Source organism: Dermacentor silvarum, chromosome 10 (assembly GCF_013339745.2).
Source record: "Dermacentor silvarum isolate Dsil-2018 chromosome 10, BIME_Dsil_1.4, whole genome shotgun sequence".
NCBI classification, from domain to species: Eukaryota; Metazoa; Arthropoda; class Arachnida; order Ixodida; family Ixodidae; genus Dermacentor; species Dermacentor silvarum.
The window spans coordinates 153,911,257-153,937,057 of NC_051163.1; the positions used below are offsets into that span (position 1 = coordinate 153,911,257).

The window sequence follows — 25,801 nt, forward strand, 5'->3', positions numbered from 1 at the left end:
ATTCGGCAGCCGTTGCCACGTGGCGCTGCTGGTTGGCACACGACAATTATTACGCAATTGGCGAGGGAAACGAATATTTCTAGAAACTTCTCATAGCGAAAAGTTTCTTGCGCTGAGCCAGGCGCCTGTTAATTATACCTTTATAATTTACATTCACTTGGCCTCTTAAATTTAACCACGTCTGTTTCGAAAAAGGCCATACTTTATTTCCAGCACTCCTTCGTGCCACTACGACTGACTATCGAGCGGCGGATACGACTGTCGTAACAGTTTTACTATATTACAGCGCAGCCCTTAAGCACCCGTCCCTGCGGCGACCGTCGGCGTCGGCGTAACCGAGCGAACGAGCGTAGCGAAAGATGAAAGCGAACGAGGAGCGCAGCGTCGGAAGCAAGACTTGCGACGACCGTATACGAGATGACGCCAGAGGTGCGCCATGTCGTCTCTTCACCGATGGCGTGCGGCGAGCGCGTCCACCGATACCATATATGGAAACAAAGCGCTGCATGAGTGGAGGTCTGTCTGCGGCGGCTGCTGTGAATCGTGCCCACGCGTTGCCTGTCGTGATCTCTCAATTAACGAGGCAGTCACGTGACACTTCGCTCCGTTTGCAACCTGCCGCACGAGATAGATCGTCCGCGCCAGCCAATATATCGCAAAATGAGAACAGGTATGAAGCTGCGCTCAAGTTTCGCTATTCGGGATTATCGTAATCGTCCCTGAATGTCGTTTTTTTTTTCATCTTAAGTAACCTAAACACATGTTTAGCACAACTCTCGGTGACGGCTCGGAAGAGGCTGGAAGTAAAACGGGGCGATGGTGACCCCCGACTTCCGTAGATTGGCTCGTCGCCTGGCAGCGTCAAGGCTGCAAGGAGTCGGTGCTCACCGTGGAGCACAAGAGGTGCCGTGGTCTCGAAGCGGCCTGCCTCGCTGTCGGCGACGCAGCTGTAGTTGCCGACGTCTTCGACCAGGACGCTCCTGATGGCCAGGGTGACGCTGTTCTGCGAGGCCTTCACGATGACGACTCGCCGATCGGCGGACGTGGTCACCGGGCGGCCGTCCCTGAGCCAGGCCAGCTCCGCCGTTTGCTCGGGCGACGTCTTCCTGAGTAGGCACGTTGCGACGGCTTCGTCTCCCGGCCGCAGATAAGTCGAGAAACCGAAACTCTCCGGCTTTGGCACACCTGTATAGTCACGTTAAGTCGAATTAAGCACTTCGGGGGCCAATTAATTGTGCCCGTTTAACATTTAGTTTTATTACATCTCGCATCTTCAGAATCATGAAAATCGTGCAAATGTAGAATGGAGCACTTCGGAGGCCAATTAATTGTGCCCGTTTAACATTTAGTTTTACTATATCTCGCATCTTCAGAATCATGAAAATCGTGCAAATGTAGAATGGAGTAGGAATTATATTTTTTTTCACTGTCCTTTTTTATTTTGTAGTTAGAAAACACACCCATGCACACTCTTGCACTCTCACACGCACAAAAAACTAAGCCCTTCCCCCCACACCTCTTCACACAAGCGCTCGTGTGAAACTAGTCCCATCTACAAATGCTTTCAGAGAGTTTCGTCAACTTATAGAATGTGGGCTCCATGCGATAATTCTTTATTTAGGAACAACAGATATGAGAACAACAACTATTTTATGGGTGAGCATACTTGGAAAACACCTATCTAGCCACTTGAATAATATGTCTCATTATTTAGTAAGTGTTGTGTATGCCTGTCTATTTCACAATATGGTGCAACTTGCCGTTTGTCAGTATTTTTTCTATGGTTTAAACGTCTAGGACCGCCAGCATTTTTTCGAGGGTGTTGAGGACAAGGTACGAAAGCCAAAGATTATGAGCTGAAGCCAGAGGGTTCCTGGACTATGGAGCCTTCCCACCTCAGGGTGATACCGGGCCACGCTCGGGACGCTGTTTCATCAATAAACGTTTCTCTCTCTCGAGCTAAGCAGCCACGTTGCCTCATAATTATTGACACTGTTTGTAAATGTTGCAGTGTAATTCCTTGCAAAGGTTGTGTAATTATTTTGACTTCTGTCGCATTAGGTTATTCTATTTGCCGGGGGAGTTCGATGCCTGTTGCAAACTTGGGTAAATTGAGTACAGGGCTGAAGTTATCCTGCCTGAAAATTATTTTTCTTGGTAAGCTAATATGCCACGGATGAACAGTAAGGTTACCATTTGCTAATGTCACACGACACATGTCATTGCGGTCTAGCCTTCCCAGTCTACACGGGTAAACAAAATGGCATTCGCAATTCATGGCCATGTTTATCGGCAGGCTTCTATGATAACGAAACCTTACAAATCGTGCTTCTTGTTTATACATTTTCATTATATTGTTAGCAACACAATGGTAAACATTGGAAGGTTATTTGAAAATATATTGCATTTTGTTTTAACTTATCGATTTTGTAATTTTTTGCCAAGCCCCTATCGTCGAGATTACAAGTCGCGCGTGCATGAGTTCGGGAAACTCATTCAATGGGCGAATGTCATTAGCTGTGAATGCCATCCGATATACCCGTGTAGAAGCAGCAAAAGTGTCATTGACACGTAATCTCATTCGCTGCGAATGACATTACATGTTCCGTGTGAGAGCGGTATTACTTGAATTCTTTTTTCAGCTCATCTTGTACTCACTTATAAAAATACACTTCGAAATTTATTGCGTGACTGTGCTCCATTTCGCACACTCAATTAGGCAGCATACGTAGATGTAGAGCCTTATGGTAATTGTAATGGCTCAAGCGCACTCCGGGGAATCGGCCTATATAATAGGATATCCCGAAATAATAAATTATACTATTCAATGCGTAAGAAGTTAAAACCACTAGTTTGGAATGGCTAGGTTAGAAATAAATGAACCCCAACTTGGAGAGTATATATTAATGCGAAATAAAGGCATAACTCGGAACATAAAAATAGCGCAACCGCATATGGCGAAAAAGTAATAAGGTCAGAATTTAGCAAATAATTTCATTGACACTAAAGGAAAAATCCGCATGCCAGGAAAAAAATCTTGTCGCCAAAGTATAGCAAACCTGTAACATCACACCTAACCCAAGTGTGCCGAGCGGTTTTTCTATGGTTCTTTTTCATAGCAAGTGTTTCCAAAGCAACACCATTCTGATGCTTCGATTTCTTCTTCGAACGTCATAGCAAATCGTACCCTGGAAGTAGTAACGAAATTACGAATCAGTTTTACGAATCTGTTTTCGAGATACTCTAACCTAAATGCATTATAGGAGTCTGTGCTAGTCTAAAGGTCTGTGCTAATACTTTTTCGCTATTCAAAATTTAGTTCACCGCCCCACAACGTTTTTGGGGCGGTACTTTGTTAATTGAATACATTTTGCAGTACTTTGTGCAAGTCTAACTGTTTGACCTGCACTGACTATGAATGCAAGAAAAGAGAGATTAATGCGAGCTTAACTTACTAATAAACGGCTGCGTCACTGTCATCGTCACGAAGGCCAGATGGATGGCCCACAGAAGCACCGCCGAAGGCTTCATCGCGCACTGCTGTACATGGGACAGACACAGCGCCTAGGCTGTTTTCGCCACGGGAGCGGACTGTGACCGCGTTTGCTCACAATGCCGGGGTTTTTTCGACACTGACTGCCGAGCTGGCTGCTGCCGGGCCAACTTCCGCAGCAAAGCAGCGAAAGTTACTCGGCTGTAGTTCCGCTGTTTGTAGCGCATGAGCGAAGAGGTCTATGGCACTGGGGATGGATAGACAGCTAGCACCGCCTGGCGGACAGCAAACAAACAATATAATAGCTCTTCACACAGACGAATTAGGGTGCGTTCACTCGGCTATTGTGCACACCACAGTTTTGAGATAAAGCGATAATGACTTTAACGAAAGGTAAACAGGTTAACCTTGCCATGCGCTTTTAATGCTGCGCACAAGCCCCCCCCCCCCCCCCCCCCCCCCCGATGAAAAAAAAAAAAAAGAATGAATGAAAGCGAGCTTTTAGAAGGAGCTGTATGGGGATATTGATGAGCTTAGCAAGTTCCAGTTCATGTCTGTGTCCTGCATCAAAATTCACTAGCCCCGTGTATAGCTTGGGGCCTACAACAAAACTATAACCACGAAAATCACAAAACCGCCTTTATGTTTTTGACAATGCAACCGAAGGCAAGAAAATAACGAATTTCGCAAACGGTCATCCACTATAAAAAGGAAATCTGGTCTATTTATAGCTGTCCAATAGAGAAAGATATGCAAATCACAAGCACTATATATAGGATTCGATGTAAGCGAAGTTTTTTGTGCTGTTGGCGTTCATTGACGATATTTGGCGGTGATGTTGATGGCCTATACGACAGTCGTGATGCGATGTTAAATGTAACCTTGCCTGCACCACTTACGTGTTTGCTCGAGGTGTTGTTGCGTGCCATTGTTCGTATATCCTGCGAGAAAGTTAACGCTGTCATTCCCTCACATGGTCGCATATACCATCGTGGCTCAAGTGTTGATTTGCTGGACAGCTGTTTGCGCGGTGCTCTAGTGCTGCTTTGCGTCGCCACGCCCTGTGCCACTAGTCCGCATGTACAAACTTGCACGGTTTTTATTTTTCGGAAATAGCAGAAACGTCCGGTATCATACCTGGAATTAATTTATTTTTACAGTTTGGCCGCAACTGTTGCCCCTGTCTAGCAATAGCGCTTCTTTTATTGAAAACACCCCAAACGAAGTATACTTTCTCACGGTGCTTTCCCTTTTCGCGCGACCATTCCATGTATCCACAACCGAAGAGTGGCTATTATTCGCCCGTTTCTCAGGGCGTTGGCTTTACGCATTCTCCGTCTCCTCTTTCTACCATACTATCGCTCCTCTGGTCTGTTCCACGTGAGTACAAAGTAAGCGTTGCAGCTCCTGCAGTGCACTTGCGGGGGGCTAACACGTAATTACAGCCGTCCAGAGGGCATTGTGTCGGTGACCAAGGTGTTCCAGAGGGTACTGTGACAACAACCAGAGAGCTCCAGAGGGCATTGTGCAGACACCCACGAAATTCTCACCGGAAAGGGCTCACAGACGCCTCTCGATCCCGCGTCGATCCTGCCATGTACGTTATACACGGTGAGACTGTGAGGAAGTTCGTGCGCTGTAACGCTTCGTGTGTGTGCGTATGTGCTCTATGTGACGCTTCTTCGGAACAAGCCTGCACTAGTTGAGCCCCGTTTACAAGACTGCCTGTGCATGAACTCTGTGAAACTGTCATGGAATCGCATTTTGCTTCCTCGTACTGGACACCCATCGTGGGTGTCATACCATGCGTCTCCTGCTCTGCGGCGTAAGAAACTCACGCCATGCACGTGTTCAGGTCGACCACCTGCGCAGTGCGCAATCACTCGAGTGATTCCGGAAGAGAAAGAAATTTAGCTTTTAATGAAGGTTCATGGTATACTTACATTAAACGAGACCGATTCTTCGGTGTTGCACATTCGTGGTCGAGGTTGCTTACTTGTGGCTGGATAAATCCGAACTGCACTCAATCAGCCAACGTCATGTGCTCTGCGAGGTGAAGAGGACGTTTTGGGCTCTATTCTCGGGGGAGAGGTAAAGAAAATGAGAGCGAGAGAGAGAGAGACGCATTCACGGAGCGGGTCTGCTGGAACGCGTTGTCGGCCGGCATTGCAATGCGGTAAAACGCGGTGTCGGCATTGGAACTCAGGCGCAGCCAAGGGCGAACCTAGCTACTACCAAGTTCAGCCTAGCTACACAAGTATAGGCCTAGGTATACAACCAAGTTTAAACCTCGACATAGCCAAGTTCAACCTAGCTACAACCAAGAGACGCAATCAATCGGCCAGCTTCACTGTCTTGAGCTTTGCGCGTCCTAGTGCAAGCTTTCACATGCTAAGTAACCTCTTAGCACCAAATGACACAGTAAACGCAAATTATTTCCCGTCATTCCGAAACCAGGGAGTGTGTCCCTTCAGCGGAACAGCTATAAACATGCACCCTCTGACATGGATGGATGGGTGTATGCTAAGAGCATCCCCTTCGAAACGGGGCAGTGCTGGTTGCACCACCAAGCTCTTGTTCTTATTTTACCTATTGTCCTACCCATATTTTTGAAACACACACAGAATTCCCAACATTACATTTTCTTAACCACTATTGGGAACTTTGTTTTTGTACGCCTCCGTTGTTTGTGGTCTCCCTACTTTCCTGCCATCAAACCTCCAATCGCATTTTACTAATCTCTGTTGCGGACATGTTTACTTTCCCTTTGTTATCCCTGTACAAGGGCTTCAAGGAGGTCAGAGGAGCCTAAACCGACAGCTTTGTACGTATCTTCACAATCTAATAAACATGTTTCATCGACCTCACTCAGAGAAGCCCCAGCCGCGTCATCAAAAATATAATTTTTTTTAGTTGTGAGCTAGACTACATCTGTCTCTAATTTCTGCACGTAGCCTTTTTATCGCGATAGGAATTATATGGACACTCCAAGCGGATTTCTGCCGTCGTCGTCGCCGTGAGGTTCCGTATAAAGTCAAAGGGTGATAAAATCGGTCGCCGTGCCGTATGCTGTACGTGCGATGGAAAGCGCGCGAGGGACGCGTGCTTTCACGGAGAGCGAACGTACAGCGGAGAGCAAACGTGACGTCTCCGTCGCGCGAAAGGCCGTGGGGGATGGGAGGGGGCCGCCGTTGTGCTCCGGCACCAACGCGTATTTAGCGACCGGGCGCAAGGGGAACTGGTGACTCAATCTCTCAAGCAAAAGGAGGAAAGCGGGAAGGCAGAGCGGGAGGGAGGGGGTGCGGTTTCTGCTCTGCCAGCAACTGCGTACTTGTACAGGCGGAATGTAAAATATAATCTGAGTATCTCCAAGGGACAGCAAACATTAGCTTGATTCTGTCCAGCTACGTGACATTTGTATATTTTTAAAATCTTTGTGCACCCTGTATAATACTGCTGTTTTCTGACGTCATACGGAACCTCACGGCGACGGCGACGGCAACGGCGACGGCGACGCCGACGGCAGAAATCTGCTTTTGAGTGTCCATATAATTGCTATCGCAATAAAATAATCTAAGTATCTCCAAGGGACAGCAAACATTAGCTTGATTCTGTCCAGATACGTGACATTTGTATATTTTTAAAATCTTTGTGCACCCTGTATAATACTGCTGTTTTCTGTGCAGATCTGTGCCTTGTTTTTAAATTTGTTCCATTCTGGCTACTGATTTTTTTTTACAATGCGCATGCGGTGTATATTACACGCTTGCATGTTTTTATTCAACATTTTCCCATTGTGGGAGTGTATGAGAGCGTAAGCTTCTGGGATGGTTTTCCCCTATTAAAATTATCGAGCTGCTTCATGCACAGTTTTTTTTTCGTATTGTGTCTTTGCAAAAACAAAAATGTCTATGGGATTATTGTGTGGTGGGTGTAAGTGTATTTGTGGACAGGGTGTAGCATGCATTGTCAAACACGCTTACGTTGGCATATTCTCATATGTAATTTAAGAAAGAAAGAAAGTCACCTCTTTTTTTAGATCTTGCAAGAGCCACTTAGTCCTCAATGAATGAAAGCCAAATGAATATTGTTACGGGGAGATTTACAGAAAAGGGGGTTTATTCACACTATGTACAATGTTGGCCAACAACAACAAAGATGGCGAACCACAGTTTCACCTCTTCCTCGTCTCTTCGGCTCTAGCTTCAGCATCTTCTTTGTCTGCCGGACAACTGGCTCATAACACTACCCTCCGGCGGCGAAAGCACCGACTCGGTGCAGGTGAACGAAGGATACATGAAAAAAACAAAAAAACAAAAAAAAAACTAGCACACAAGGTATTAAGGGGTGTCCGGGGCACGATAGGGCTTGAGACGGACAACGTGTACAATGTCCTTGCGGAGAGGAGCAGAGGATGACGAAGGCAGCAGTGGAGCGATTTCATAAGTGACATCAGTCACTTGGCGGCACACGCGATATGGACCGGTGTACTGGAAGAGCAGTTTTTCGGATAAGCCAACGCGTCGTGCTGGGGACCACAGGAGAACGAGCGATCCAGGGACAAAGTGGGTGGTCCTGTGGTGGCTGTTGTAGCGAGACTGCTGGTGGATTTGAGACTCAGAAAATCGAGTGCGAGCAACTTGACGTGCATGGTCGGCACGTGCAATGGTCTCTTGAGCATATTCAGTGGGTGGGCACCCAGAAGAAGGCACCAGGGTGTCCATAGGCAAAGTAGGGTTGCGACCGTATAAGAGGAAGAACGGCGAATAGCCAGCGGTCTCATGCCTGGAAGTGTTGTACGCGAATGTCACAAACGGTAGGGCAACGTCCCAGTCGTGGTGGTCTGCAGACACATACATGGCCAACATGTCAGTAAGGGTGCGGTTCAGGCGTTCTGTCAAGCCATTCGTCTGTGGATGGTAGGCTGTAGTCAGTTTATGTTGCGTCGCGCAGGATCTTAGAATGTCATCGATCACCCTGGACAGGAACTGTCTCCCACGGTCAGTGAGCAGTTGCCGAGGAGCTCCGTGCTGGAGTATGACGTTATGCAGCAAGAAGTCTGCAACGTCGGTGGCACAGCTAGTGGGAAGTGCACGCGTAATGGCAAACCGCGTCGCATAATCTGTGGCAACGGCGATCCACTTGTTCCCAGAGGTGGATAGGGGAAACGGACCAAGTAAATCGAGACCGACGCGGTGAAAAGGCTCGTAAGGAATGTCCAGAGGCTGAAGATGTCCTGCAGGCGGCAGAGTCAACTTTTTTCGGCGCTGACAAAGGTCGCATGAGCCCACGTAACGGCGCACTGAGCGGGACATCCCAGGCCAATAGAAACGGCGGCGCGCGCGGTCGTATGTGCGTGACACGCCAAGATGTCCCGCCGTTGGTGCGTCGTGGAGCTGCTCCAGGACAGTGGAACGGAGGTGAGCCGGGATGACTAACAACAGGTCAGGACCGTCAGGGAGTAAACTGCGACGATATAACGTGTCGTTTTGGAGTACAAAGAGGCGGAGGAAAGGATCAGGAGCGTGGGAGAGCAATTTGTCGATGATCTTGCGTAGAGACTCGTCAAGGCGTTGTTCGGCAGCGATGTTGAAGAGTTGAGAGATGGAAAGAACACACGGGCTGGAGTCGCTCAGGGCAGCGTCTGGTGGATCTACTGGGTATCTGGAGAGGCAGTCGGCATCCTGGTGCAAGCGGCCAGACTTGTAAACGACGGTATACGAGTATTCTTGAAGTCGCAGTGCCCATCGACCAAGGCGACCAGTGGGATCTTTGAGAGAGGACAGCCAGCATAGAGCATGGTGGTCAGTAATAACGGTGAAGGGTCGGCCGTAGAGGTAAGGGCGAAACTTGGCGATGGCCCAAACTAGAGCGAGACACTCTCGCTCTGTGATAGAATAGTTTTGCTCAGCCGAGGAAAGAAGGCGACTGGCATAAGCAATAACGCAGTCCTGACCATGCTGACGTTGGGCTAGAACTGCGCCGATTCCATGGCCACTGGCGTCGGTACGGACTTCTGTGGGCGCAGATTCGTCGAAGTGAGCCAACACTGGTGGCGATGTCAGTATTCTTATCAGCTGTGAGAAGGCGGACGCTTCTGCAGGACCCCAAGAAAAGGTCGCGTCTTTCTTAAGCAGGCAGGTGAGGGGCCGTGCTAGTGCTGCAAAATCTTTCACAAACCGCCGAAAATAAGAACACAGGCCGAAAAAGGAACGGACGTCCTGAGTAGAGCGAGGTGTCGGAAAGTTGGCAACGGCGCTAACTTTGGCAGGGTCAGGCCGTATACCTGTAGCATCGACAAGATGGCCAAGTACTGTGATCTCGCGGCGACCGAAGCGGCATTTGGCAGAGTTAAGTTGAAGACCTGCATTGCGAAGGATGCGCAGAATAGCCGAGAGTCTACTTAGATGACTGGAGAACGTAGGCGAGAAAATGACTACGTCATCGAGATAGCACAGGCAAGTAGACCACTTGAAACCACGAAGAAGGGAGTCCATCATTCTTTCGAATGTTGCGGGGGCATTGCACAAGCCAAATGGCATAACTTTGAACTGGTAGAGCCCATCGGGTGTTATAAAGGCGGTCTTCTCCCTGTCTTTTTCGTCAACGGCGATTTGCCAATAGCCGGACCGAAGGTCTATAGAAGAAAAGTACTGTGCGCCATGCAAAGAGTCGAGGGCGTCGTCAATCCGCGGCAGAGGGTACACGTCCTTTTTAGTGATCTTGTTTAGGTGGCGATAGTCGACGCAGAACCGCCAGGTGTTGTCTTTTTTTCTGACAAGCACCACAGGGGACGCCCAAGGACTCGTAGATGGTTCGATGATGTCCTTTGTAAGCATTTTCTCGACTTCGGTTTGAATTACGCGCCGTTCAGTCGCAGACACTCTGTAAGGACGCCTATGGATGGGACTGGCGTTGCCGGTGTCAATGCGATGAGTCACAACTTTTGTCTGGCTGAGATGGGGCGAAGCAAAATCGAAAACGTCGCTGTAAGCGGCTAGCAAACGACGAAGGTCGTCAGACTGAGCAGCCGAAAGGTCGGGGGCGATCATGGCGTCAAAATGTGCATCAAATGAAGTACTAGTGTCAGGGCTTCCAGAAGACAGGGGCGCATCCATAGTAAGGGCCACAGGGTCGTGTGCGTCTAAAGGTGCTATATGTCCCAGCGTGATACCTTCGGGAAGAAACTGTGGAGTCCGTCCAAAGTTCAGAATAGGGATACATGCCCGGTTCGCAGAAACAGTCACAACAGAGTGAGGGAGGGCTACCTGCCTTGTTAAAAGAGCGTCTAGGGAAGGAGAGATGACGTAGTCGCCGTCACAAATGGCGGAATCAGAGGTCAGTGTGACATACGTCGCGGCGGCTGGTCGAAGGCGAACAAACTCGGCGACACATAAACGCGGCTGTGACTCGGTGGGGAGATCGGGTACAAAAGGAAGTTCCAACTGGAGAAGGCCAGAAGAGCAGTCGATGAGGGCAGAATGGGTACTCAGGAAGTCGTGGCCGAGGATGACTTCATGTGGACACTGCTGCAGAACGGCGAATAGAACTGAGGTCTGGTGACTGGCGAAGCTCACACGCGCAGTGCACATCCCAACGACGCAAGATGTGCCGCCGTCGGCTACACGAACGACAGGCGACGCCGCGGGCGTCAGAACCTTGCGGAGACGACGAGAAAGGCGAGCGCTCATAACCGATAATTGCGCCCCCGTGTCTATGAGCGCCGAAACAGGCACGCCGTCCACTTCTATGTCCAAAAGGTTTTGTCGGGTGGTCAGGGTCAACAGAGGATTTCCGGGTCGGTTGGTCAATGCAGCATCACCTCCGGGAGCTGCACCGGTCAGTTTTCCGAAGAGGGACGGCGGGGGTATGGCGACGGTGAGCGACGGGCAATCGGTGAGCGAGAACGCCGGTTCTGTGGGGACGGCGAGCGGCGATCGTAGTGTGGAGTCGGAGCAGCAACATCACAGTGCGGCAGGTCATTGCGGGCATGAAAAGGCGAGAACCGGCTGTCTTCTGGGCGGTAAGCGTACGCGGGACGAGGAGACGAAATCTGACGATAGCGACAATGGCGGGAAATATGACCAACTCCATTGCAATTAAAGCATATGGGCTTGTCGTCATGTGTGCGCCACTGGTTTGGGTCGCGGTATCGGAGGTAGGTCGATTGTGGGCGGGGAGGTCGAAAGAAATTGCCGACCGTAGGGCTACTTACAGAACAGATCGGACGGATGCCTGCGTTCGCCAGCTCTTCGCGTACGACAGCTTGAATCAGAGATACTGCCGGGCGGGACTCGTCGTAAGAACGTATCGGGGGAACCGACGGAGACGCAGCCTCAATCTCACGCCGGACAAGACGCAGCAAGTTTTCGGTACCAGGTGGCTGGACGTCTTCACACGATGAGCTAGCGGCGGTATTAGGGAGCCGAACGAATTGTTGTGAGACACGACGGCTCTTTGCTTCTTCAAAGCGTCGGCACTCTCTTATAATGTCGTCGACCGTCGAGCAGTCCTTGTACACGAGTAAATTAAAGGCGTCGTCTGCGATGCCCTTAAGAATGTGGCTGACCTTGTCAGCTTCGAGCATCTTGTCATCGACCCGCCGACAGAGTGCTAATACATCTTGAATGTACACAACGTACGGTTCAGTCGATGTTTGGGCCCGGCACGAAAGTTCCTTCTTGGCCGCTCGCTGGCGGCCAAGTGGCTTCCCAAAGAGTTCCTGCAGTTTTTGCTTGCAAGTGTCCCAACTGGTCAATTCCTCCTCGTGTGTTCGGAACCAAACACGGGCCGTTCCCTCGAGGTAATAAACGATGTTCGCCAGCATTAGAGTCGGGTCCCAACGGTTGCTCTTGCTAGCGCATTCGTATTCGATTAGCCAGTCTTCAACGTCCTTGTTGTCAGTGCCCGAGAAGGCGCCAGGGTCCCGGAGTTGAGTCAAGACAATCGGTGCTGTGGTAGCCGAAGCTGAAGCAGCGGGCCTCTCAGTCGACATGGTCGAAGGGCCCACGAGGTTTCCGCTTCGAAGTTCCGTGATGTGCTGGTGATGTACCCCGCACTTCCACCAAGATGTTACGGGGAGATTTACAGAAAAGGGGGTTTATTCACACTATGTACAATGTTGGCCAACAACAACAAAGATGGCGAACCACAGTTTCACCTCTTCCTCGTCTCTTCGGCTCTAGCTTCAGCATCTTCTTTGTCTGCCGGACAACTGGCTCATAACAATATTATACACGGTCTATGTTAAGTGGAATTGAAATAAAAAAGGCATTAATTTGCTCAGGTTTTCATCAGTAAACTGTATTAGTGATGCTGTAATCCAAGATAAGACGCCTGCCTTCGTCCCGCCTAATACATTCCCACTTGAAAGAGTTTTTACATAGCTGATGTGCATTCTCATCTTAAGTTCTAGCCACTAACAGCCACTTTGCTCTAGTGCGTTGCATATCGCAAGCTTGCACCGTTTCATTTCTTAATTTATGTCGCGGCCACATTGAATTCGCGCAACGATGCTTGAACGGTTTTCTGAGTGTGAATCGAAGCAGCGATAAGCAGGAAATACAACATTTTCCGGTGCAGTCACTATTTTCTTCTGAGCAAGAGGTAGCACGTGGGCTATAGCGCTTTTATTTTTTTATGCTTGGATGAACCGCTAGACCGGGCGAAACAAACTGCGCGCGAGCGGAACTTGAGTGGGCTTTGAGTGCGGCCCGATCGATCCGTGTTCACGTCATTCACGCCCTGCGTAAGATACTTTCATGTTAGCGAATCATTAAGCCTGGTACACTTATCACTTTAGTCTGAAGTAACGAATTTCCTTCGTGCTTTGAGTTTTATTCACTCCACTATGAACGAAAATTCAGGGGAGGCAGAGGAATTCCAAGCCGCCGGCGCCGCTAAGCTGGGACCGCTGACCGCGGCGCCATCTATCGGCTCGCTTCAGAGCTACTCGGTGCGCCCGCGTGCTGCCGAACATATTCTGGAAGCTCGCGCGCGCGCAGTATCAACACCACCGTGGTCAACACCTAATTAAATGTTCTTACACGGCGTCCCCAATTCATCCCCCTTCCCCTCTTGGGCGCCGTTACCTCAGGACCCGTCTGTAAACGTGGAGAATGACAAGCGTGTGAATAGGGGTGCCTATCGTGCCTGCTAAGCGTGAAGAGGGGTTGCTGATCGCTTCTAGTAGGCGTGATCGGTGAGCGTGGAGAAATACCACGCTTAGAGGAAGCGTGCAAAGAGGCTCCAAACGCATGCTTAGATAAGCGTAGATTTTTTTAGAGTGTATAGAAGAGCCAGCCATGACCGTGCCCGAACGCAGCAGCAACTACGGCTGTTTTGTTTAGGTAACCTTTATTTCACAATAATTTAGGATTACGTTTGAAAGCGAATTCGGAGCCCACGTTGCGTTACATTTACACTTGATGTCGACCACGCCGTCGTCCGTCACCCTATACCTATGGGGAGTCTCACAATCGCAAGAAAATGCTCCTATAAAGTCATCTGTATATCATATTACTCTTCCTCATTAATATAATAGGTACAAAAACAATGTGATCTAGGAACAGGACAGAAAAGAGCGTCATCCCGTCCTGCTTTTAATGTCCTGTGCAGCTGTTTATGTGCAGAGGTCCTTATGCTGTTTCCTGTCCTCTTCATACTTCACACAGCTCCGGCTCGTTGTCTTGTGTAGGAGACATTGTGTATTGTCGCTTGTCTGTACTTACCCGATTCTTGCGCTGTTCTCCATAAATTGTTGTCGTGTTGTTCCACAGGCACCTTGCGCAACCCTTTGTGGATGATCGGCCATGAATCGGGCGGCGCTAGGGTTTCGCGCCTTCTAGTGCGCAGCTCTTAGGCGCCCGTTCCGGAGTTGAGCGTCGGCGTAACCGCGCGAACGCGCTCGTGCCACTGCTCGTGCGTTCGGCGTCGCCCTCTTCCATAGCTGACTCCGATGCCGCTCATCATGCCAGCGTTCCAATACTGCCCCTCTCTCTGCGAAGGCGCTGACGGCACTGGCCCATTACCAGTCGGTGCGGTCATTTCGGGCTCAAATTCTTTGCCTCAATATAGTGCGAGAAAACACGTATACAGCTGCGCTCAAATTTCGCATTATAGGGAGTATCGTAAACGTCGCATTTTTTTCTTCTTTCTACTGATAATTTCAAAGAGGATATTTCGTGTTTGTAAGCACGCCGACATATGAAACATTAAATAAGATTATGTATCCTGCCTTCTTTAAAATCTTACAGATTTTATATTACAGTTGCTGCTTTAATTTTCAAGCATATTTGCTTACTTTTGCGTCTGTAATCCTTTGTAGTGTTTTGGGAAGACATCATCATCGTCATCGTCTTTGTCATCAGCATCATCATTTGTGTCGCCGTGCGCGTGCAGAAGAAGATGAAGCAGCGTTCCACCAGGTAACGACGGCAGCGCTCAAATTTCCGCAGCAGCAGGGCAGGTAGCCGTCGTCGTGCCGTTCACCAAGTCAGACGAACTCGACGACGCGCAGGAGTCCCGGCTGCGTGACCTGTTCTTCAAGTTCCACGCGGATCGCAGAGGCTCAGTGACCTTCGAGCACGTCGACGAGATACTGCGAGCCGCCGCCCGCGTCGTCATCGACCCGGAGTTCAAGAAGCGCGTCAAGAGCGCAGGGTCCGACGGCCTCAAGCGGAAGGTGGGCGCTCGCTTTCGCTCGCAGAATTGAACTAGCACTAGAACGTTGATACGATAAGGATTCTTTGGGACCTTCCCGCACCTATCGGTATATAAATCCTTATCTAACCTCTTTCACCCCAGCTCAGGTCCACGGGCTATAGTGGGTAGATCATCGGGCTGGTGTGCTGAGAAAATCGGGTTTGGGACCAACCGTTCGACCAATTTGGATCACTGGGCATGCGCCATTCTTATAAATGAACCCCTATCACGCAAGCTTTGCTCACTGCTTTTGCTATTGCGTTATTTTGTAAGCCTGCCCGGTAGCACTTTCGAACGTTGGGTATGCGTAGTATCACACAGTAAAGGCCTTCATTGTAGCGATATCGCGAGATGACTTGCAGTTACGCGCGCTTAGACCAACGGGTGAATCATAGGAAAGTCATGCGAGCTGCAATCAAACCAAGAGTAATAATTGCAAAGCCAAGCTTTCTTTGCGAACTATTCTCCGCTATTATGCGTGTCGTCACTGTGGTCGCGTGTCTCCGTGAGTAGAAGCGATCGCTGCTTCTACCGAAAGCGCGCGAGTCCAGAGTTCAGTCTCGTGACGCAAACTTGGTGCCCTGGAATACCACGAGATGGCGTTTACCTCCGCGCGACACTAAGGTCCCTAGATAAGTTGCCAAGGTAGCGATAATCATTGTTTTTCGCATCGTTCTCCTCACTGTTGTGGGGATGCGCGACTCTCACGCGTCCCCTGATGTTGTTTTCCCCGCATTTCTCCTGTAGTCCGGCTTCTCTGCGTGGCTAAGCCCGGCGGTGGTTGCGGCGCGTTGCGAGAGATGGCGCTGGTGTCGCGCTGCTAACGCCACCGAACGGCGGGGAGACTTGGGAGAGCAAGGTCGGAGGCGCTCTCTCTTTGGCTTGGGATCGGCGACGAACACGCGCGAACGCTTCGCGCGTGCGCCGGCCCGCTTCGCGCGACTGTCGCGCGAGGCTTAGAGCGGGACACCGGTATGGACGAACACGGATCGTTCGAGCGCGCCACCGTTCGCGTGACTGTACTCGTGAACGACTAGGCGATGGTGTCATAGCATGGGGCGAACGTATTTGCTCGTTATCGGGTCGCGGTGAGTCGGACTTCCTTGATTTGTCGCGCGCCCGTGTGAATGTTCAATTGGTTGTAATTCGGCTAGTGTGCATTAGTGTATGAAAGGTGCAATAAATGCCCTTGTGATTGTCTGCACTACTGTATTGTCGTTCCTTTGTCCCAAGAGCACATGTGAGACCCCACACTGTCGAGCTTACTCTGTCCTTTCGCCTTCATTCGTGTGAGTGGTGCATTGCTTGCACGTAATGTTCTTAATGGCTAGCGTTGATATGTAATATTTTCCGGAAGATTCAAAGCTATACTCTATCTCACAAGTAACTTGCAGCACAGGCAAAGGTACCAGGTATACACAGGCAATATCATTGCGCAGTGGAATATAGTTCGGGGCGTATAACAGGATTAGACAGTTTTCGTCTTGCTGATACATGACACGTTACAGCGATGCGTTACATGTTAGGCCCTTTCCTAGTGCGCGACATATGCCTCAAATTACTGGGGCGGTTACCGCTGATAACCGTAATAGCCACCCTAATCGTGATTACGTAGCAACGTGTCAGCGCCCATGCAGCGCAGACCACCCATTTCGATCCGAATCCACGCTTATTACTGGCTCTCGATCCGCCCTGACATCAAGAAATAAATGGTCAAAATCCATCATCGCTTAGCCGCATCTCACGCTGAGGGTTAAGCATTAGGTATGTTTTGTCGTTATTATTTAGTCCAGCCGTATATTTAGATGCTGCTAGGACTACACAGGTGGCGCCCAGCCGTAAAAGTGGTTTGACTTCTAGTAAGCAGGTGGTGCCACAGCATCAGCAGTGGTGATGCGATGACGATGCGGAACGCTATCGAGGCTCAATTTTTCACTGCATCGTTAATTTACTACTCCGCCCTACTATGGTACGTGATTACGGTGGTGAGAAAATGCCAAATAGAAGCGGAGCAGACGATCAGGCGCGGGTAAACAATTACAAGGGCACTCGCCCATAAGGAGGTCCCACAGTGCGCGGGATCTGCGATGTGAATGAGTCTCAAAGTGGAAAAAAGTGTATGCGTGTGAAGTATGGGGAGCCGATCACGTGGTAAAGGTGTATATATATATAGTGCGACTGATTGGTCTACTCCGGACCACCGTCAGTTGCACTTCGCTTCTTGAAGGGGCAGGACGTGTGTCAATTGAGCTCCTCAACACCACTTCGCAGTGTGGTTTACATCATGTATCCGGGACTTCAAAGAGGTATGATGTAATGCTACCGCATTTCTCTCGCATTTACCTCTCAGTTGCCACTGATTTTGTTTTAATGTAATAATGTCTGACAGGCAGGCCAAAGGCACATCACAGCCACGTGGTAATATAACTGATATTGCTTTGATATTGCTTTATTTGCTTCGTCACAGTACAGTGTAACTGCAAGGGAAACCAAAGCTAAAAGCTCGTGTTAATATTTAGTCTTGCTCTCTGTCCCGTTCACTGCGCTGAGTTATCATTCGAAATGTTACACCAACCGGCCTGCACTTCTATACGCTTTCTATATATCGCTTCCGTGGGCTGTCACCGCGTTCACATAAATACACACCGTGCGTGGTGCCTACATCGCATGCAGGTGCAGTTCCCGGAGTTCGTGGACATGGTGCCGAAGTGCACGCGCGCCTTCAGCCCTCGGACGGACCTGCACGACGCGTTCCGCGTGTTCGACCGCGATGGTCACGGATTCGTCAAGACGGCCGAGCTGCGTCACGTGGTGACCACGCTGGGCGAGCGCATGACCGACGAGGAGGCCGACGAGCTCGTCCGGGAGGCGGATGCCAGCGACGAAGGCCACGTCAACTACGAGGAACTCATCAAGACCATCTCCACGCCACTGTACGCTGTTGCCGAGCTATCCCGACATGTGTATATATATAGTGCGGAACGTTGTTAGAGGGAACACTCGAATGCGCGGCTCCCGTTTTGCTCGCACTGTAGCTAAAGTGACGGCTGAAACTTTGCCAATGCACATCACAGGCGTGTAAAAACGTCGGCAACGGCCACCCCACTTGAGCGCGTCGCGATGCGAGGGCTTTTTGTTTGGTTAGAAAAAAGAAAGCCTTTCAGGAATAGGTGTTATTTTCTTGAGGGAAAGGGTGACCGCAGTTTAATGTGTGTGCACTAATTATTCATGCCGCGGGAACGGCACATGGCTTCTTGTAGAAAAAATGATTTATAACGCTGAACAGTTGTTCGAGCTGATTATGTACAATGTGAGCTACTCAGGGGGAAGCACTTCATTATTATTCAAGAGCGCAGAGCAACTGGGCCCGAATTCACAAAAACGTCCTACGCTAAAATTTTTCGCAAGAAACAATTTTTGCCAATCCGGATGCTAGACATATCATTAGTGAAGGCGGCCAGCCAATCGCAAAGAGAACTTACGAATGAAAAGCTTTCTCAATCTGACCCTAATGTCTAGCGTAAAATTAAGAACACTTTTTTCATTTATAAGACTCGTAAGACATTTCAATTTTTTTTTATGATCGCGTTGAAGCGAGACTCAACGCGAAGGTCAATGCGTTCGCTGCTGTGTTGCTCTTCCTCACGCCAGCGTTTTGACAGCGAGTGTCCGCGTTCATCGAGTGAGATGCGTTTGTTTGCGTGTTCGCGCCTGACACCATGCTTGTTAATTTAGCTAGTAAACGAATGTTTACGAGGTTATACGGCCTATAAAACCACTATCCTTACTTCGTATAGATGTCTACGAATTGGCTATCGCAATCGATGCTTCGCCTTTCGGGGCGGAACTGCGACTTTTATTATAAGTTTCTTTGTCCGTAATATCACTATAGCTGCCGACTCCAAGTTTAGTCTTCATCAGAGTTTGAGGTATCCTCAACGATTGTCCATTTACGACAGTTTCATTGCGGAAAGCTTCCGTCACTTGTTCCATCTATTCCACGTGTATATATTGCCGCGACAACTGGGCCACATTCAAGTTGCGCGCCCTTCGTATTGGACACTGTGCACGTCGTACCCTGGTGTTGTTCAGCAACAACAGGCAGCGATCTTCGTGGCACGAGCACCCGGTTGGACGCGGCTCGCATGCGCCCCGCGCACGAGATATCACTGGAGAAGAAATAAGACGGTTGGACTCCAGTTTTTAGAACGCGACTGCCGGGCATTCTTCACGACCGCAGTGACTTTAGTCGTGGGCACAGGTTCGCCCTAAATAAATATCGTTGTTTTGTTAACCTGTGTTCCTCAACATCGTAAATAAGTGGAACAACAGTGCATTTTTACGGCGAGTTTGATGGTATCTCCAAACTGGTGTCATTCTAGAAATTAATTCCAAGAGGATGCGTCTTGCAACCTCGCCGACTACAATTCGTAAATTGCAATATGTGTCGTGAAGTAATTAACGAAGAAATCAATTACTGAATTTTTGGTAATTAGTTGAATATGTGTTTCGATTTCTCGTGCTACTAGCGTCTGCCTCATAACCCAGCTCAATGATAAGAATTATGATACCTGCCACAGGCGATTTCAAAACATTCCGTAAAACTCACAAATGAACACCCGGTTTATACGAGCGTGTGTGCATGCATGTGCAAGCGCTATACTGGTCGCCATAATATGAGGGCTCCGCTCTCCACTGAAGGGAGACATTAAAAAGCCCTGGTTGTAGTTGCTCCAAGTGGCTATGATATTTACAGTCATTTGCGAAGTCAGAGGGGAGACCCACGGTCAAACCTCGCCCCCTCCCGCCCGGAGACATACCGGTGCTTCCGCGCTGACAAAATTAAGCGTACACTGCGCCCCCTTTGAGGTTTATAGGCGTTCAACGAAGTAATACTGGGGATTTGAGAGGGGCCGTTATGGAGGGCTATGGATTCATTTAGCCACATCGAGTATTTCAATGGGCCCCCGAACCATGTTCTCGAGCTTTGTTGCATTGCGGCTCTGTCGAAATGTGCTCGCTGCGGCCAGGAATAGAACCAACGCCCTCGTCCTCAGTAGCGGAAAGCCATAGCTACTCAGCCACCTCGGCGGGTGCTTGATTGTCCCTTCACTGCGTGTCTACTGTATTCATCGCTTCATTTATTGTTGCTTCATTGTCAGTTGTCTTTTGATGGTTACTTCTGAGGCATAAAGAATGGACGTACTGCATATGTTCATCATTGTCTCGACGCGCAGCCCGCCAGACCAGTACGGCGTGTCTCGCAAGAAGAGGCCTCTGCCGAGCACGGAACTGCGGCAGCCGGGCTCTGCCAGTGTGACGCGAAGTGCGTCGGGCGTGCCAGCAGAGAGTGCGTCCGTGAGCGCAGTGTCCGAGCCGCAGCCCGTGGGCGGAGAAATGGCCGCGGCGGCCGCCGAAGGCAGCGTCAGGTCCGGCGAGACGTCGGCGCCTTCGTCCGAGCCCCGTAGTGACGAAAAGTCCGGTTCGAAGAAATTCTCCGGTAAGGAATCCACCTCGGGCTCTGGCAAAAGGTCCGCTTTGGCTTCCGGAAAGGGATCCCTCCGCTTCCGGAAAGGGATCCGCGAGCGGATCTACAGCCGGCTCCACGGAAGGATCCAAAAAGTCGTCCAGGAAAGCGTCCGGCACCGGCGACAGTCCTGCCGCTGTTTCTACTACATGTGGCCCTCCCGTCGAGGCAGTCGTGCACGATGCACCCGCTGAGAAGAAGGACGGCGAGGTGGCCAACAAATGACAGGGACGTTGGTATAGAGTACGTGTTATATAGTCCTTAGGGCGTATATAGCATACGCTGGTCTTAGCCTCATTGCGTACGCTGGCCGGCCGATAAGTCAGCCGTGCGCTTACACTTCATTTACTGCGGCCGCCTATGCCTCAGCTGCCCAGGGCAGGATAAATTAGTGTGGAAGAAAGGCTCAGCCAAATGGAAAAGAAGGAATCGGCTCTTTAAGTGTCCAAATACAAATGTGCACCTCAAGAGCATGGACACGGGCAGGAGGAAGTGGTCAATAAAGTTAACAACTGAGTACGGAGTCATCGAAAAGGACGTGAGAAGAACGGGTACGGTACATTGGATATACGAAGGTTGGATACAAGAAAAATCAACTGAGATTTACAGATGACAAGCAAGAAATCTGGGGGAAATGTGCATATATCCAATTAACACACTTTTTGGAATCTATGGTGAAACGAAGCAACCGTGAAGTTGTTAATGAAATCCTATAAATATTCCTATTTCATGTATATGCGTATTTGGCGCAAAATGAACTAACACTCACTCATCTGATCTCATGCAATAATGTTACGCAATGTGACACACGCGGCGATCATTCCAAAGAGCTAATTTGCGTTGGCACGATACGTGAGATTGTGGTTAGAGCACCGGGCGGCCATGCTGTGGGACCAAAGTTCGATCCCACCATTGGGCACGCTGTTAAATTGTTCTTAAGTCTCAGCTATTAGGCAAAACAGCCGCAGAACCCTGCAGTCATCTTCGTAAAATTCCCGGAGGGTTTGCAAACGAAGCTTCGCCCTAAAATTTGGACGGTAACACAAGGGCAGTGCCTTGCTATTTGAGGCCCGAGCTGGCTGTCTTAGGGCAAAAACATATAGGCGCAAATATTCGCGCAACAGGATGAGGCATGTGTCTGTTGCAGCAAAAGTCTGGAAACGACTCGGCAAGGGAACGTCCACTATCCCGAAGCGTTGGGATTGGAAGCTGATTGGCGCGTAACGGGTCAGCGGTGGAGATAACACTCGAGTATGGTGTGGAATGAAAAGGACAGGAAAGGGGTGGAGCATGGGTCATTAAAGTAGTAGGTAACATCAAAATATAGAGATAGGCAAAATTCTTGACTGTAATTAGCTCAAGCGGGCTAGGTCACTCTGTGGCCACCTCGTTTCAAAGGGGATTACATTAGAAATCATCGCCACATGAGCCCAGCTTACATTTTTCATTTGTCCTGCAATTGCGTTAGGTTGCTTGGCGCGCATCACCTCTTTCTTGGCGCGCATCAAAATGCTCAATTTTTGAACGACCTAATTTTGAGATCAATGACATCAACTGAAAAGCATTTAATGCGGTAGTAGCGGTCGATTTCAGTGTTTGACATTATGTGCACTGTAAAATAACTTTCCTCCTGCAAGCTTTTAAGAGTTTAGGTTATTTTACAGTGCGGCTAAGTGGACCGACAGCAGCACGACAAAGATATGTCGCTTCATCTCCGTACTCAGATTTCCTCACCCCTCATTCCGTTATCTAACTTCCTCAGTGAAGATTAGCGGTTGGGGACGTGCAGATTCAGATCGACTGCTCTGCCTGTCTCGTTAACCAACGTTTTCTTTTTCTGTTCCTTCTCTTGCGACGTCCAGTGCCCGCCGTAACGTCGTCGAGGCAGCGCAATGGCAACTGCGGCACCGTCATGGAGGTCGTGTACCGTGCTGAGACCATGGCCGATTCCACGGCGTCAGCTGCAGTTGTCGACCCTGCCCCGTGATGCTCGGGAACACCTCCCGACTACAGCGTCTGTCAGAAATAAATGTAGCCGCTCTCAACTCTCGGCAGTGGATTATGATTGACGATATAACTGCAGAATCAATGAAGCTTCATCTTAATTGACACACGTTATCGAACGTGTGTTGCCTGTCTGTGGCAACCGTAGCAACGGTTGAAATCAATGTGCTAAGCATAGTGCCAGCTATGCGTGATATCGGTGTACTGCCCTTCGCATGCGCAGTTGACGCTTGCCAAAGGAGCCAATAATGTATTGCATGACACATGATAGGTTACCACATACCTGCGATACCTTTGAATTTGAAAATTTGTAAATATCCCGCGAAACACGACAAATTAGAAGGGGGAGGGGAGGGGGGCTCGCACGCATTTGTAAGTTTGCCCGGAGCGCACACAATCGAATGTACAAACGCGGGCTTTATTAAAAATCATATACCTTTAAACACAGGACACAAGCAGCCGCAAATGTTGAATATGAAGGACAAGCAGGCAACACGTAGTTTTTAGAGATCACAATTGCCTTTAGAGCGCACCTCTTATGCGCCCGTTCCTGCGGGTTGGCGGTGTAACGAGTGAACGAGCTCAGCGAAAGATGAAAAAGCGAACGCGGAGCGCAGCCGGGGATGAAAGACGCGAGGAGGAAAGAGGAGGAGGAGGGTAGGCGAAAGCGTGAGAACAAAAACGTAGTGCGGCGACGGTGGCTACGAGATGGCGCCCGAGTAGTGCGCGTCATCGGGGAGTTCTGTCAGTGGCGGGTGCTGTGAGTCGCACCCAGGCGTCACTCACGCGCTGGCTCTCGCGATCTGCATATAAGCGAGGCATTCGCGCCACGCTTCGCTCCCTTTGCGAGGGGCCGCATGAGACAGATTGTCCTCGCCAGCTAATATATCGCGAAATGAAAACACTTATAGAGCTTCGCCCGAATTTCGCATTAGGGAGTATCGTAATTGTCGACGAATTTTTTTTTTCAGCGACAGTTTTGTCGCTAATTTGGCCACATTCAGGGGGTTGGCAGAATAAACTTACGCCTTTATTTTATGAACATAAACTGATGGTAGGACAGGGTGTCACCCGCAGCTATACCTTTACGCTAGCACGCAACGTCAATATTTGCGCTTTACGTGCATAAGTTTGCGCACAACCTCAAAAGCGTGGCTAACAGGTACAAGGTACCTTTCTCTGCACCAAAGAAGTTTGGCCGGCATGTACCCGCGTGTATCAAAAATGCCAAAGCTCCCCACGCGCGGAAAGAGGCATTCAAGGCCATACATTACTTGCGCGGTGAGGGAGGTTTATACAATCACGCTCAGTTGCGGCAGGCATTACATCGGTCAAGCAGGCGATGCTTAAACGAAAGAGCTTGGAAGCATGAACTCTCTATTAAAAAAAAAAAACTTTCAGCACATATACCTATGCATCGTAATTCTTGCGAATGTTATGCGAGGTTTTACAGTATCAACATTCTTGGTAAGAGACTGAGAGCAACGATGCTTTAGCAACTGAAAATGATGGAGGGCTGTCACATAAATAAAAGAGAGCTCTGTGTCACTAATAGCGTCTGTGCTTTTCCGCGAGGTTGAATATGAATTGTTGTGCTGTTTTCTAATTAGCACGTGTCTGTAAATCCTCTGATCTGGCGTGGCGCCATGCGCAGAACTTTTGCAGCGAACCTTTATATCGCTAGGTTCCGGCGGATCGCGTCCGCGGACAGAACGACGCGTAGAACAACAATTTTCAGCTCCACGTGCCTGGTGGTTTGGCTCCATGCACGTGGCGATTTCCCGCCGGTTGTGCTTAGCGCAGGTGTCAAAACGTATGATGGATGGCTCATTGTTGTACCCCTCACCACCGCCGATGCCTCTTTCACAAGTGTCGCGATACACGGTGGCGGCACGTCCCACCAATCGTTGTGCCCCTTTCTCTCGTGACGTAGAGATCGCGCTAGCGCTGTTATCAGCAGTTGCCCTTCGGATTCGCTATGGGACGGACGCTTGTTTAACCACATCTTCCAGGATCCTGATGATGTCGTGCAGTGTGTCGCGGCTATGAACGCTGTAGCTCATACGCTAGTCTATCACGATGGGGCGGATTTGGCGCAGCAAACGCACTACTTGGTGCGTTTGCTGCGCCAAAAACAAGACGCCGGTGTTCTTGCTCTTTGAGGAACACGCCGAAGACGCTCAATATAGTCAACAATGATAATGTGTAAATTCGTCATCATCATCAGCCTATATTTTATGTCCAGTGCAGGACGAAGGCCTCTCCCTGCGATCTACAATTACCCCTGTAATATATAAATTCACTATAGCAGACCCACCATTGTCACAGCTTCGCTGGCTTCCATCTTCACGGTAGTGGAAGGGCTCTGAATTTTTTGGTGCATGCTCGGCATGGCTTTATATTACGCACATTTGCTGAGAATAAAGTTAGTTGCCAGTGACAATCTGTTCTATCGTCGGTTTCTCTCCTTTGATGGCGCCCGTCTAATTCCCTTTAAGTTGCCTTACTAAACTTAATTTATTCGATGCAAGTGCACTTCTGGAATCAGGCATCCTGCGCTGGCGCAAGAGGGCAGTACAAGTGCCACCACATGGGAACACTAGACAGTTGGCGACCAAGGTGAATGAATGCATTTATAAAGGGGGGTGGGGATAAATAAACTCACATAGACCGTCGATCACTACATTGGTAATATACATCAGAATGCAGGCGATTAAATTAAAACTGCAAGCATGGGCAGAAAAAAAATGGCATATTTGGGGAACTCCAGAATGGCGTCAGAATCGGTAGGCGTCTGGGTGAGAACTTATTTGTTCTAACTTAGTGTATTGAAATATCTAGAGAAGAAATGAGACCATTACATATGGCTTTTTTAGACATTACCGAAGCGTATGACAGCGTAGACCGCAACATTTTGTGGGATATTCTGAAAGGTGAAGGTATAGGCAACGACTGTATACAACTTTTGAGGGAGATTTACCGAGAAAATACCGTTTGCGTTGAATGAAAAGGGATGAGGAGCGAGGAGAAAGTTGATATCATCAAAAGACTGAGACAGAGGTGCCCTTTATCGC

General features: G+C 49.4%; 1 protein-coding gene across 1 annotated transcript; it reads left to right on the plus strand.

Moving 5' to 3' along the window:
* Positions 1-359: 359 nt before the first annotated feature.
* LOC119431936 (uncharacterized) lies at positions 360-22,756 on the plus strand. The gene is made up of 6 exons (XM_049658116.1): positions 360-429; positions 840-1,110; positions 14,909-15,176; positions 17,870-18,129; positions 20,434-20,966; positions 22,586-22,756. Exons 1-5 carry the CDS (start codon positions 360-362, stop codon positions 20,915-20,917), a joined length of 1,353 nt encoding a protein of 450 aa, XP_049514073.1. The 3' UTR covers positions 20,918-20,966; positions 22,586-22,756.
* Positions 22,757-25,801: the final 3,045 nt, after the last annotated feature.

Excerpts from the sequence above, each read along its gene's own strand:
- LOC119431936 (XM_049658116.1), top strand. The coding sequence starts at position 360 with ATGAAAGCGAACGAGGAGCGCAGCGTCGGAAGCAAGACTTGCGACGAC. Across the intron at positions 1,111-14,908 it reads CTCGGGCGACGTCTTCCTGA|CGTTCCACCAGGTAACGACG; the intron begins GTAGGCACGTTG and ends AAGATGAAGCAG. Across the intron at positions 15,177-17,869 it reads CCGACGGCCTCAAGCGGAAG|GTGCAGTTCCCGGAGTTCGT; the intron begins GTGGGCGCTCGC and ends CATCGCATGCAG.